Source organism: Anomaloglossus baeobatrachus, chromosome 5 (genome assembly GCF_048569485.1).
Source record: "Anomaloglossus baeobatrachus isolate aAnoBae1 chromosome 5, aAnoBae1.hap1, whole genome shotgun sequence".
NCBI lineage: Eukaryota > Metazoa > Chordata > Amphibia > Anura > Aromobatidae > Anomaloglossus > Anomaloglossus baeobatrachus.
The window spans coordinates 102,094,975-102,107,606 of record NC_134357.1 but is presented as its reverse complement, the minus strand read 5'-3'; the positions used below and the strand labels follow the sequence as shown (position 1 = coordinate 102,107,606).

The 12,632-nt window shown below is 41.5% G+C and overlaps 1 protein-coding gene across 4 annotated transcripts in view; it reads left to right on the top strand.

The window, feature by feature from the left end:
* The window catches only part of SGMS1 (sphingomyelin synthase 1), a 415,891-nt gene extending 405,482 nt beyond the window's left edge, over nt 1-10,409 (top strand). For all 4 annotated transcript variants that reach the window (XM_075348726.1, XM_075348727.1, XM_075348728.1 and 1 more), the window contains one exon: nt 5,094-10,409. In XM_075348726.1, the coding sequence (XP_075204841.1) occupies nt 5,094-5,276 (183 nt within the window). In that variant the 3' untranslated portion in view covers nt 5,277-10,409. The remainder of the gene's footprint in view (nt 1-5,093) is intronic.
* The last annotated feature ends 2,223 nt before the right edge of the window (nt 10,410-12,632 follow it).

Sequence of the window (12,632 nt, the reverse complement as noted above, 5' to 3'; positions counted from 1 at the left end):
TCCCAATTAGGAGCGAAAAAGAAGGGAATTTTGTTTACTTACCGTAAATTCCTTTTCTTCTAGCTCCAATTGGGAGACCCAGCACCCGCCCTGTTTTTCTGAGGGTATTTGTTTTTCGGGTGCACATGTTGTTCATGTTAATAACTTACGTTCTCCGATTATTGTTTATCGGATTGAATTTGTTTTTGAAACAGTTATTGGCTTTCCTCCTTCTTGCTTTTGCACTAAAACTGAAGGACCCGTGCTCCCACGGGGGGGTGTATAGCCAGAAGGGGAGGGGCCTTACACTTTTAAGTGTAGTACTTTGTGCGGCCTCCGGAGGCAGTAGCTATACACCCAATTGTCTGGGTCTCCCAATTGGAGCTAGAAGAAAAGGAATTTACGGTAAGTAAACAAAATTCCCTTCATTTTTGATAACCAGCTAAGGTAAAGTAGACACGTGGGGGCTGGTATTATCAGGCTGGGAAGGCGCATGGTTATTTGACCCTTTCTAGCCTTAAAAATAGCAGCCTTCAGCCACTCTAGAAGTGGCACATCCATTAGATCTAGTGCTTCGCCCGTCTCTTCTGGTGCATTGGCATTCCGAGTAATACTTTTGAGGTATAATGTCGGCTGTGAATTGACAGCTGGAATCATACCCAGGGGTTAGTAATAGATATACCTCTCTGACATCTCTCTTTACTAACCTGGCAAGTGTAGAGTTAAACAAATTTTTTTCGTTTTTTTTTTATCAATTTGAATTTCCAAGAAATCCTCAAGTTTCGATGTAATCCAAAGAAGGCCCCATAGGAATCTATGGGCATTGTGGTACATTACTCCATTGGATTACATTGAAACTTTGAGGATTCTTTTTAATTAATAAATTGGTGAACAAGGGTGTGGTGCAGGGTGGTAGGAGTATTTTTTTTTTTTTTTCTTAACGCTACACTTCCCAGGTTAGTAATGGGGAGTGTCTGATAGATTTCTTTTCATTACTAACACTTGAGCTTGATGCCAGCTGTCAATTCACAGGTGATAACCCTAAAAGTAATACCCTGATTGCCACCACACTAGGGTAGTCGGGATGACTGGATGAAGTGTCAGAATTGGTGCTTCTAATGGATGCACCAATCCTGGTGCGGCTGCAGGCTGATATTTTTAGGCTGGGAAGGGCTAAATAAACATGGGCTTTCCCAGCCTGATCATACCCGCCCCCAGCTGTCTTTTACCTTGGCTTGTAATTAAAAAAAAAAAAAAAAAAGGATTTTTTTTTTTTTCTTGAAGATGAAGAATTAAAAAAAAAACCAAACAGCTTGGGGTCCCTTCTATTTTTGATAACCAGACAAGGTAAAGCAGATTGCTGAGGGCTACAGCCTGCATTTGTCTGCTTTACCTGCACTGGTTAACAAAAATAGGTGAGAACCCACGTAATTTTTTTTTTTTTCTTTATTGCTCACAGCAATATATAGGAATCTTGCCTATGCAATAAAGCTTGTTGATTGACTGCCCTGCAGGCTTTAAACAAACTTTTATTAGCATACGAATTGCACCTGAACTCCAAACTCAGACACAGACTTTTTAAGAAAGTTTAACATTGAGCCCCAGACACCAGTGTCTGGTACAAATCTCGATCATTACTGTTTGCGTTCGCTCATCCCTACTAAAGACATCACCTACTGCAGCCTCTCATCAAAGGCCGGTGACCGTGGCGGACCGGTAATGCTGTACCTGCGGAGAGTGAGTAATGTTGATTTTATTAACCCCCTTAATGCTCCCTCATGTACTATTGTCATAGAGCGTGTCAGGGTGTTTAGAGAGCTCAGCATGCAGTTGTCGGCTATATTACACAGCTGACATCTGTCTTTAAGGCTATGTGCGCACGTTGCGTAAATTCATGCAGTTACGCTGCGCTTTGTAGCGCAGCGTAACTGCATGCGTCCTGCGTCCCCTGCACAGTCTATGGAGATTGTGCAGGGGCCGTGCGCACGTGGCGTTTTAGAGCGCAGCGCTTTGGCTACTGCCGAAGCGCTGCGCAAAAAGAAGTGACGTCACTTCTTCCGTGCGCTTTGCCGGCAGCTCCTGCTCTGTCTATGGGAGGAGCTGCAGGCAGAACGCACGTTCTCGCCGGCACCATGCGCTTCAGAACGGAGCTTTTCAGCTGCGCTCTGAAGCGCACCTTTTACGGTGCTGGGCTAGTACGCAACGTGCGCACATACCCTAACAGCTGCTGGCACTAGTGACAATCACTGCCGTTAACGTCATAAACGCCGCTATCAATTGACATTTAGGTCCTTCAATCCGACCCGGGGTGTTGGTTCAAGCACCCATTGGCCACTATGTGCCGATTGCAAGTTAAAGTCCCTTAAGGGGACTAAAAAATAGTAAAAAGTAAGAAATAAAGTTACTTTCTAAAATATTTAAAAAATAAATTCAGATCATCCTTCCCCTTTTCCCTGTTAAACATATAAACCCATTCATTATTATTGATGCATTTAATTTAAATAATAATAATCATCATTTATATAGCGCTATTAATTTTACAGTGCTTTACATACATTGGCTACACTGTCCCCATTGGTGCTCACTATCTAAATTTCCTATCTGTATGTCTTTGGAGTGTGGGAGGAAACCGGAGTACCCTGAGAAAACTTATGCAAACACAGGGAGAACATACAAACTTCTTGCAGATGTTGTCCTTGGAGGGATTAGAACCCAGGACCCCAGCGCTGCAAGACTGCTGTAATAACCACTGAGCCACCGTGCCACCCAATAAATGTTGTAAACAGAAAAATGTACATTTACGTGATAAGCAAGCACTACATGCTCGGTACTTAAAAGCCGTTGGATGCTTGGATTGGCGCAACTCGAATACCCGATGGAAGTCAAAAGGGAACTCGAGTATTTTTCTGTAAGATCTTTTTCGAGTTTCCCACTGACTTCCATTATACTCAAAGTGCTCGCGTTGTGCCCATGGTAGTGCTCGCTCATCACTGCTAAAAATCTATAAAAAAAAATAGTATGTACCTTAAAATTGTTACAAAAAAAATCTACTGCCAATATACAAGACAAAAAACATAAAGTAAAAAAAACTGATCTCGTAAAATGGTGGTACAGGATCATTTTTTATTTTTTTTTTTTTTTTGCCACATAGAAAGTATGAAAGTATTCACAACTCGTCCCCCCAAAAATAAGTCACTGGAGTAGCCACCTTTTTGGGGTTTTTTTTTCCAGGAAAAGAAGCTTCAGTTAAACGCTGTCAAACTTATTCTTGAAGTGTCTTCTTCAACGTCTTTTCTCCATTGTCTATTGTGAGTGTCTTCCAAGTGGGAAAACGCCACAAGAAAGTGCTTGTGACTTTAAGGCTGTGTGCGCACGTGGGCTTTTTTTTCATGCTTTTACGCTGCAATTAGCACTGCTGCGTAAAAGCATGCGTCCTGCATCCCCAGCACAATCTATGATGATTGTGCAAATTCCATCCGCACATTGCGTTTTAGAACGCAGCGATTCGGCTGCTGAAATATTTTGCCAAAACTCTACGTTCTAAAAAGCAACATGTCACTTCTTTTGTGCATTCCGGATGCTTTTCCCACTCGGTCTATGGCAGTGCAAGCTTCCAGAACACATGAATTCTGCATGCACAATGCCTTCAAAACGCAGCTTTTCGGCTGCGTTTTGAAACGCACATGCAGTGACTTAAGTGCTGCGGAATAGAATACAGACGTGCCTACTTACCCTAACCGCTTCTCATCTTTGAAGTCCTGAAGCCATTAAATGAAGCTCAGCAAGTTGTCTTCACATTGCTATGCAAAGATTTATCACTTTTTTTTTTGCATATTTAGAGTGCTTTTCCAGGAGGGGTTCTAGACAGAATACATCTGAAAAATTTGCCGTACGCTCATACCCTTAAATGTCTTGATCCGCTTTGAATCCTTTTTTTCCGGTTCTATCCTGACAATCCCAAGTCATATGTTTAAAGTTATTGCAAAGTTTACTTACTCCCCAAGATACAGTTCAATAGGATCATAATATCCACTTGTCGCAAGTTTCGTTAGTGATCTGTGAACACTTTGAGTTGAGGTTTTCAGTTCTCATTGATTCCAGTCATCGATTTGTACGAAAAGTTCTTAATTGTCTTTTCCCTCTAAGGAATGTGGTTCGCTCTGTCTGTTTTGACAAGGTTGAAGCAGGAGTTGGCAAACGTTTTTTTTTTTTTTAACATTGTTTGTATTGCGGAGGGAGTTATTAAATACACAAGACATAAATGTGTATACATAAAGCTTAAGTCAGTGAGTGCATGATTCATTGACCGCACTAAAAAGGTTTTCCAATCTCGTTCTTTATAAAAGGAGGATTGTGATAAATGATAGTGGCATTTCTAAACATGTGCCCTGCCAATCCAGCAAAGATCAGTAAATAGGTGGTTGGGCGTCCAACCTCTTGGCGTCTCTGGGCCATGTCAGAAAAAGAATAATTGTTTTGGACCGCACAGTAAATACACATGAAAACTGATGAGCAAAAAAAAAAGTTTATGCATAAATTTTGTGATCTCGATAGAGCAAAAAATTATAGCATAATAATCCTCATTATACAGCAGCCCACTCGGAGAGTGGTTTAAAATTCTTGAGTAAGTCCAAAGATTGTAATCAATAATATGGAAAATGTTGACTAAAACGCTACAATGAGGCTTTTGTGTACATAAAAAAACTTTGCTGTATATACATCACACAGCATACACAGAGAATGTTGTATATACATCACAAAGGAGACATTGAGACTGCTGTGTCTACTTCACATAGTAGACTCTGAGACTGCTGTATATACATCACAAAGGAGACATTGAGACTGCTGTATATACATCACATAGGAGACTCTGAGAATATTGTATGTACATAATTTAGGAGACAGAGAATGATGTATGTAGAGCACATAGAATACATTGAGACTTTTGGTTACATCCACACTTCGACTACTATATACATCATATAGGAGGCAGTGAGACTCTACTGTATACATCACATGGGATACACTGATACTGCTGTAGATACTTCACAAAGACCACCTGTAGACACTGTCGTTCTTCTTTTTTAATATACTGTCCCTTTTTTTAATTGCAGGTGCTAAAAGAAGCTACACCATCAAACCTCCTGTCACAGGTCTGGTGGTACAGACCTTTCCAGTACTTTGAAAGTAATGTTAACGGTGTTGTACCTCGGTCTTATCATTGGCCCATCCCCATCCCTTGGTCATTGCTGCCTACTAGGCAGGCGGCATTTTCCAGACTAATAAATAAAGTATAACAACTACTACAAAAGGCAAACGGTTGTCCGGATGCTTTCAGAAGTGCTAAGAACTTGGTCAATGCCATAAACGCAAACGCCTATCATCCCTCTTTTTGTTAACTTACCCTGACCTGTTCATTTATCTGGTCAGCACTGTGATAATTTACTCTCCAAAGGACCCACGTTGGAAACAAACAAGATTTCAACTTCTTTGGTTGCGTGCATATGTTGCGTAGTTATCTCAATATTTGTAGCCAAAACCAGGAGTGGGAACAACCAGAGGAAAAGTATAATAGAAACACGGACACCACTTATACTGTATGTGTACATATATATATTTTTTTTACCCTCTCCTGGTTTTGGTTTACAAATAGAGGTAAAAAACTCACTAAATACTCAACATGTGCATGAGGCCTGATGGACTGTACACAATCTCTTGTCCACGTGGGAACCACATTATCCACAGCCATGCTTCTTTGTTTATGAAGAAACCACATAAACCAGTAAGATTTTATATCCGGTGTGCGTCTCTTTCCAGTTGTGTCTGGGAATAAAGCATTATTTTCTTGGGAAAACATAATTTCATACCACTTACCATGAATAACAGGCTCAAAGCCATTTTGTAATCGGTGTCTCTATGAAGGCTTTTGAAGTATCTGAACAACCTTGTGCTGCAATCCCACAAAAGTAAGAAGCTATGCTTTAGTAAAAAAACATTTTTTCCCTTTTTTTTTAATTTTTTTATTTTTGTTTTGTTAAAAGATGTCCATGATAGTTTGTATTCTTAAGATTCTCACATTATCAAGTGCACTCATCACTCACTTCACGGTTATTTGTTCGTGGTGGAGCGTCTTTTATTTATTTAATTTTTTTTATTTTTATTTTTTTTTTCACTTTTTGACTTCATTTTTGTTTGTTTTTTTTTTGCGGGACTGCAGCTCTGCGTTCTCCAATCTTTCTACCTGTTGCAGCAATGCTGTGTTAAAAATGAAAAACAATGACAATGAATGGTTTTAGTTAACTATATGGTTTTGTAAAAATCTTTAGCAATGTCAGAAAGTACAAAAAAAAGAAACAAGAACCTCAGTTGTAAAGTGAATTTTTCTAAGTATTTCCTACATTTATTTTTCAAAATGATGTTAATAAAGATAACGTTTAAAGATTTTTACATATCAGAAAAGATCTAAATGCGGGAGAGATTCGTAACGTTTCTAGTGCCTTCCTTGTCTTGATTGTACGGTCAGTCGGCAGTCTTAAATCATTTTGATTTTAAATAAAGTATTCCATATCACATTTAAAAAAAATAAATAAAAATCTATAGATATATATGGAGATGTTATTACATATATTTTGCATTCACACATATAGAAAACACTTTATTACATACTTTATTGTATAATTTGATCTCTTCAGAGCGTAAAATGACACTTTACAAATTATAAACCTACGACATCCATTCATTATTTGTTTCTTTTAAAACTGTTTTTTTTTTTTTTTAACCAAAAATATGTGAAAGGCAGTTATTAAGAATCTTTCAATTTTTGTTACACTTTTCTGATTTATCACACATGTACCAAAAACTAAAAATGTAATTATGGGTGGAGTTCATTATGTAAAAGAGGATTCTCAGAAAATATATCTAGGTTTGTTATATTATAAAACACTTTTAGGCTATGTGCCCACGGAACAACGTACCCGCGGATTTTGCCGCGGAAAACTTATCAAGTACAGACACTTCCCATGTTATTCTATGGGATTTGAGGAGTGCTGTATCAATGGTGCGGTATGTGTGGCTGAGGAATATGCTGCGGATGTCCCGCAGCTGCATATAACTGCATGTCAATTATTCATGCGGAAATATCTGCGGAATTCCCGCTCCCCCACTATGGAGATACAGGGCGGGAAATACACAGGTATTTCCGCATATGTCCTGCAGGTTTACAGCAACAAAAATGCTCGAATCCCACAGCTATGGATAGCTGCGGATTCCGGGTAGCAGCTGCGGTAACCCTGCGGACAAGTCGACGGGTACATTGTCCTGTGGGTATATAGCCTTAAGGGGGCTTTACACGCTGCGACATCGCTAATGCGGAGTCGTTGGGGTCACGAAATTTGTGACGCACATCCGGCCGCATTAGCGATGCCGTTGCGTGTGACATCGATAAGCGATTTTGCATCGTTGCAAAAACGTGCAAAATTGCTAATCAGCGACATGGGGGTCCATTCTTAAAAATCGTTACTGCAGCAGTAACGAAGTTGTTCCTCGTTCCTGCGGCAGCACACATCGCTGCGTGTGATGCCGCAGGAACGAGGAAGCTCCCCTTACCTGCCTCCCGGCTGATATGCAGAAGGAAGGAGGTGGGCGGGATGTTACGTCCCTCTCATCTCCGCCCCTCCGCTGCTATTGGGCGGCGGTTCAGTGACGTTTCAGTGACGTCGCTGTGACGCCGCACGGACCGCCCCCTTAGAAAGGAGGCGGTTCGCCGGTCACAGCGATGTCGCCGGACAGGTAAGTATGTGTGACGGCTCTGGGCGATGTTGTGCGGCACGGGCAGCGATATGCCCGTGTCGCGCAACAGATGGGGGCGGGTACCCACACTAGCGATATCGGGACCGATATCGCAGTGTGTAAAGTAGCCTTTAGGGTATGCGCACATGATGTCTTTTTCTGGCGGATTACACCGGGAATCTGCCTGAAAGGAAAAAGATTTATGTAAAATGAACATATGGAACTGGAATGACAAAATGACAATGCTGTGCACATGTTCCGTCCTAGGTTGCGTCTTTTAACCACTTCAGGGTTCAATAATTTAGAAGTGGTTAACAGAAGTGACACGCACATTCTTTCCTCATGGAAGCTGCCCGCGCTCTCTACTTCACAGTATAGAGGAAAAGATGCCAGCGGTGGAGGCACTGCAAGAACGGCCATACTGCTGGCAAAGCAGCTTCACGAAAGCAACAGATGGCACTTTCCTGATGCAGCTTCGCCGGGGGAAACTTGGCATCTCTGCCACCGGGGTAAAAAAAAGGCTTTGTTTTCCCACAGCCTTTATATGTATGCACACGTCGTCTTTTTCAGGTGGAATCCGCCTGAAGAAGCTAAGAAAAATGACATTGCTGTGCACATGAACCATTGTGTTACAGCTTTTACCTGATTCAGGTTTCGGAAACCTTGGAGCAATTAAAAGGAGTAACAGGTTAATTTTTAAAGATGCCATGTGCACATATCCTTTATGTAAAAGAAACTTCTAAAAGAAAAACATCCTGGTCTCCCAATTCCTGATGACTCTCCCTAGCGTTTGCCTTTCAGGCTGCCTATATGGAGAATTTCTGCATATTTCTCCAGAAGGCAGCTCTTTGTCACAATTGTCTGGCAGCTCAGCTTTCTCCTAGGGATACTGACTCCAGGTGGTCTTCCGTGTTCTCCTAGGGATACTGACTCCAGGTGGTCTTCCATGTTCTCCTAGGGATACTGACTCCAGGTGGCCTTTGTCCTCTTCTGATTAATAAATTAACTACTTAGACCATTGCTCCAATTTTCCATTTACACCAGCAGATAATCAGTGAACAGAATTTGTAAAAATGCTCGTTCCTGACTATCCGCCCATGTTAACAAGCCGTCTGCAACCAGACGATCGAGCAGTGTGCTGTTTTTGTTGAGTAATTGTATCGTGTATACCAGAAAATTGTCAACACCTTGCCCCTTGTAAACAACCTACGTGCTGCTAGTACCATGATCTATAAGATCATGCGACTGTTCTACCCCATCATCTTTTCTTGACGATTTGTGTCTTGTTGACTGGTACTCGCTGATGCATCATCACGTCCAAATGGATTATTAAACCATTTTAATACATCACTTTCAAATTTATTTTTGTTCCAATTCTACGGCATTTTTTTCTTGTGCCATTTGTGGTATTGCCGCTAATCCCTGGTAACGAGATTGGTGATGAACTGAAAGGCCGGACCGGGTTTATGGGTGCGCTCACACGAGCTGTATGAGTCGCACGAGTATCAGATCGAATCACCTGTCACGGCCACATGCTTCTATGCAGCTGAGACGCTCCTGTCTGGAGAGTGTGTGGCCATGCCGGGTGATACGATCCGATACTCCTGCGAGTCATAAGGCTGGTGTGAGTGCACCCTAAGGATGATAGTGGTGCCATTTCTGGGAGAGAGAAAAATAAAATTCTAGTCTTGAACACACCAACTTTTAAGGTCAATTTATACAGATTTTCTGAGTTCTACTTTAACTCTACAGTTTTAGCTGGATGTGACTGGAGACCTGCTTACTTACTCCAGCTGAGGTAGGCTTCTCAGCAAGTAATATAAAGCCGAACATCAACTGCACGTAAAACTCGTTAGTTGATCCGGTTATGACTTGGAGAGAGCTCAGGGGCCCCTCACACATAAGCATAGCACAAAAGCTATTAGGTGTTACCGACAATTAACTCCACCCATTTGTACATTTTCACATGACCTGTTTAGCCTTTGATACTCCATGATAGTCAGGTTACTATTAGGTTTTAGTCGCGCACCTGTTGGGTTTTTTTTTCCCCCGCTCTAACCTTATTTAAAAGGATGACCTTATTTAAAAGGATAAAAAGTATTTGATTATATGATTGCCAATGTACAGGATATAATAGTTTTTTAAGAATGAAGAAATCTATCTATAATTGATATATATTCCTATATATATCTATTCTGTATTTTCTGTAAAACAGAGTTTTCTTCTGTGTTTTTCCTTTTTTTTTTTTTTTGTGTATTCACAAGTTGATATTTGTACTGTTAAAAAAAAAAATAAAAAAATTCAATGATTTGACAATTAAAAAGGTGACAAAAAGTAAAGGCAAATAGAACACTTGAATTGTGTTGTGCTTGTATTCATAGCCTTACCATTGATGCTGGGCAGTATGGATCTGAAATGTCTTTTGTCTATTTATGGTGTCTTCTATTATTAATATAAAAAAAACACAAACAAAAAAAAAAAAAACTTTCTAAACATGTTGTTCAAATTGTTTGCTCCAATGTTTTTTGACCTACCTTCCCATGCGTATCGGTTTTCACCATTATTTTGTCCTCTCGTCTCCAGAACTGTTAATTAAAGTATATTTATATTTAAGCCACAACTGTCTTCATTGTAATTTGTCCATTCCTGGTACAGTCCCAATGAGGGGTGTCCAGAGATACTCAGTAATGTGCTACACTTGGGGAAAAAAATATGCAATAAAAATAAAATGTTATCATGAGGACTTGTGAAATGTTCTAGAGCATGTAAAACTTTTTAAATCAAGTCTATTTGCAATCTCTCGTTACAGAAAATGTCACCATGATGATTTGATTTAGCTCACTGGATAATTTTCACGCATGCCACATAACTGCCTGCCTGACCGTGTTGGTCCCTTCAATGCTGCCATCGAGTCATGGGCTTTGAAAGTTCTGAGGGTATCCTGTGAAACCTGGCACTAAGTGGGCATAAAACAACATTTGTGCAATTTGGAGCTACGGATAAAATGTGCTCCTTTTGGAGTTCCTAAAGCCTGCTTTACACGTTGCAATTTCGCATACGATTTCGTAAGTGATTTGCAATGCCCCCATTGTATGTGTGGCACGTTCAATTTGTTGAACGTGCCGTACATACGAGTAACCCCCGTCACACGTACTTACCCGTCCATACGACCTCGATGTGGGCGGCGAACGTCCACTTCCTGGAGTGGGAGGGACGTTCGGCGTCACAGCGACGTCACACGGCAGCCGGCCAATAGAAGCGGAGGGGCGGAGCTAAGCGCCCACCTCCTTCCTTCCCCCTTGTGTGCTGGGAGCCGCAGGACGTAGGTAAGATCTGTTCATCGTTCCCGGGGTGTCACAGTGCAATGTGTGCTACCCCGGGTACGATGAACAATCTAACGTGCAATTCTAGAGACAGGTACGATGTGTATGTGATGAACGTTTTACCGTTCAATCGCACGTACCTGTCACATACTGCAATGTACTTACAATGCCGGATGTGGTCACTTACGACGTGACCCCGCCGACACATTGTAAGATACACTGCAGCATGTAAAGCAGGCTTAAGCCACTTTGAAGGACTTCTGCAAAAATGGGCAGAGGTGGGAAGGAGCCAAGGTGCGGATATGCATGCCCCTTCTAAATTTTCTTTTTTGCTGCAGAAAGTTACTTCAGTCTTAAGGGTCCTTTACATGCTGCGACATCACCAGCGATCTCGTTAGCGATGTACACGCCAGATCGCACATACGATTTGCTGAGATTGCACATGTGACCGGCGCTAATAAAAATGACATATGTGCGATCTCGGCAAATCTGCGATCTGGCGTGTCACATCGCTAACAAGATCGCTAGCAATGTTGCAGCGTGTAGAGCACCCTTTAGACTGGAGTAGCATTTGTGCCATAAAAAGGGCCACATCATTTTGGAGAAATTGATCGGCGTGTAGCTGCACCCTGATTCCTACCCAGCTCCTCACACTTTTAGGCCCCCTTCACACGTCCATGATAAAAAAAACACACGTTTTTCACGGTCTGTGGGGTGTGTGTCTGTGTGTGTGTGTTCAATGTGTATGTTCCATGTGTGCTATCTGTGATAGCACACGAACAGCAGGAACGTCTACACTTGCTTGCCCCCAGCACTGCGGTCTCCAGCGCTGCTGCTTCTGGGTCCATGGTGCAGTGAATACTCAGGAGCATAATGAGCAGGCCCGGAAGCAAGTGACAGCAGCGCCAAAGACAGCATCACTGAAGACAGGTGAGTATAGAAATTCATGTTATTTCAAAGACACATGTTTTCTCCGGTACATGTCAAACTGATGTCACACGGGTCACATCAGTGTATAGTCCATGTGACACCCGTGCTGCCAGAAAAAAACTGACCTGTCACTGTGTGAAGCACACTGACACTTGTCCATGAGAAAACTGATGTGTGCACAGACCCATTGATTTTAATGGGTCTGTGTATGTCCGTGTCTTTGGTACGAATGAAAACTGATGTCATACATGCCGAAATCACTTGTGTGAAGGGGGGCTTACTCATGTTTGACTGGAGTAGCATTTCTGTCAAGGCACATGCCACTGAGAAGATTCACTATATTCATTAAGTGACATGCAGTGTTAATGAATTTATCACATCATACTCCCAACGAGCACTTTAAAGGGAATGTCACCAGGTTTTTGCCACCTAATCTGAGCGCATAATGTAGAGAAGCTGCTTAGTGTAGTTTTGATAAAATCACGGTTTAGTTAGCAGTAGATTATCATTACAAGACTTAGTGTGCTGCTGAGTAGTCCAGCATATTCATGAGCTCTGTATAACTGCTAGATCTACATCAGATAAAACATTGACTTTATCAAAATGACAGCA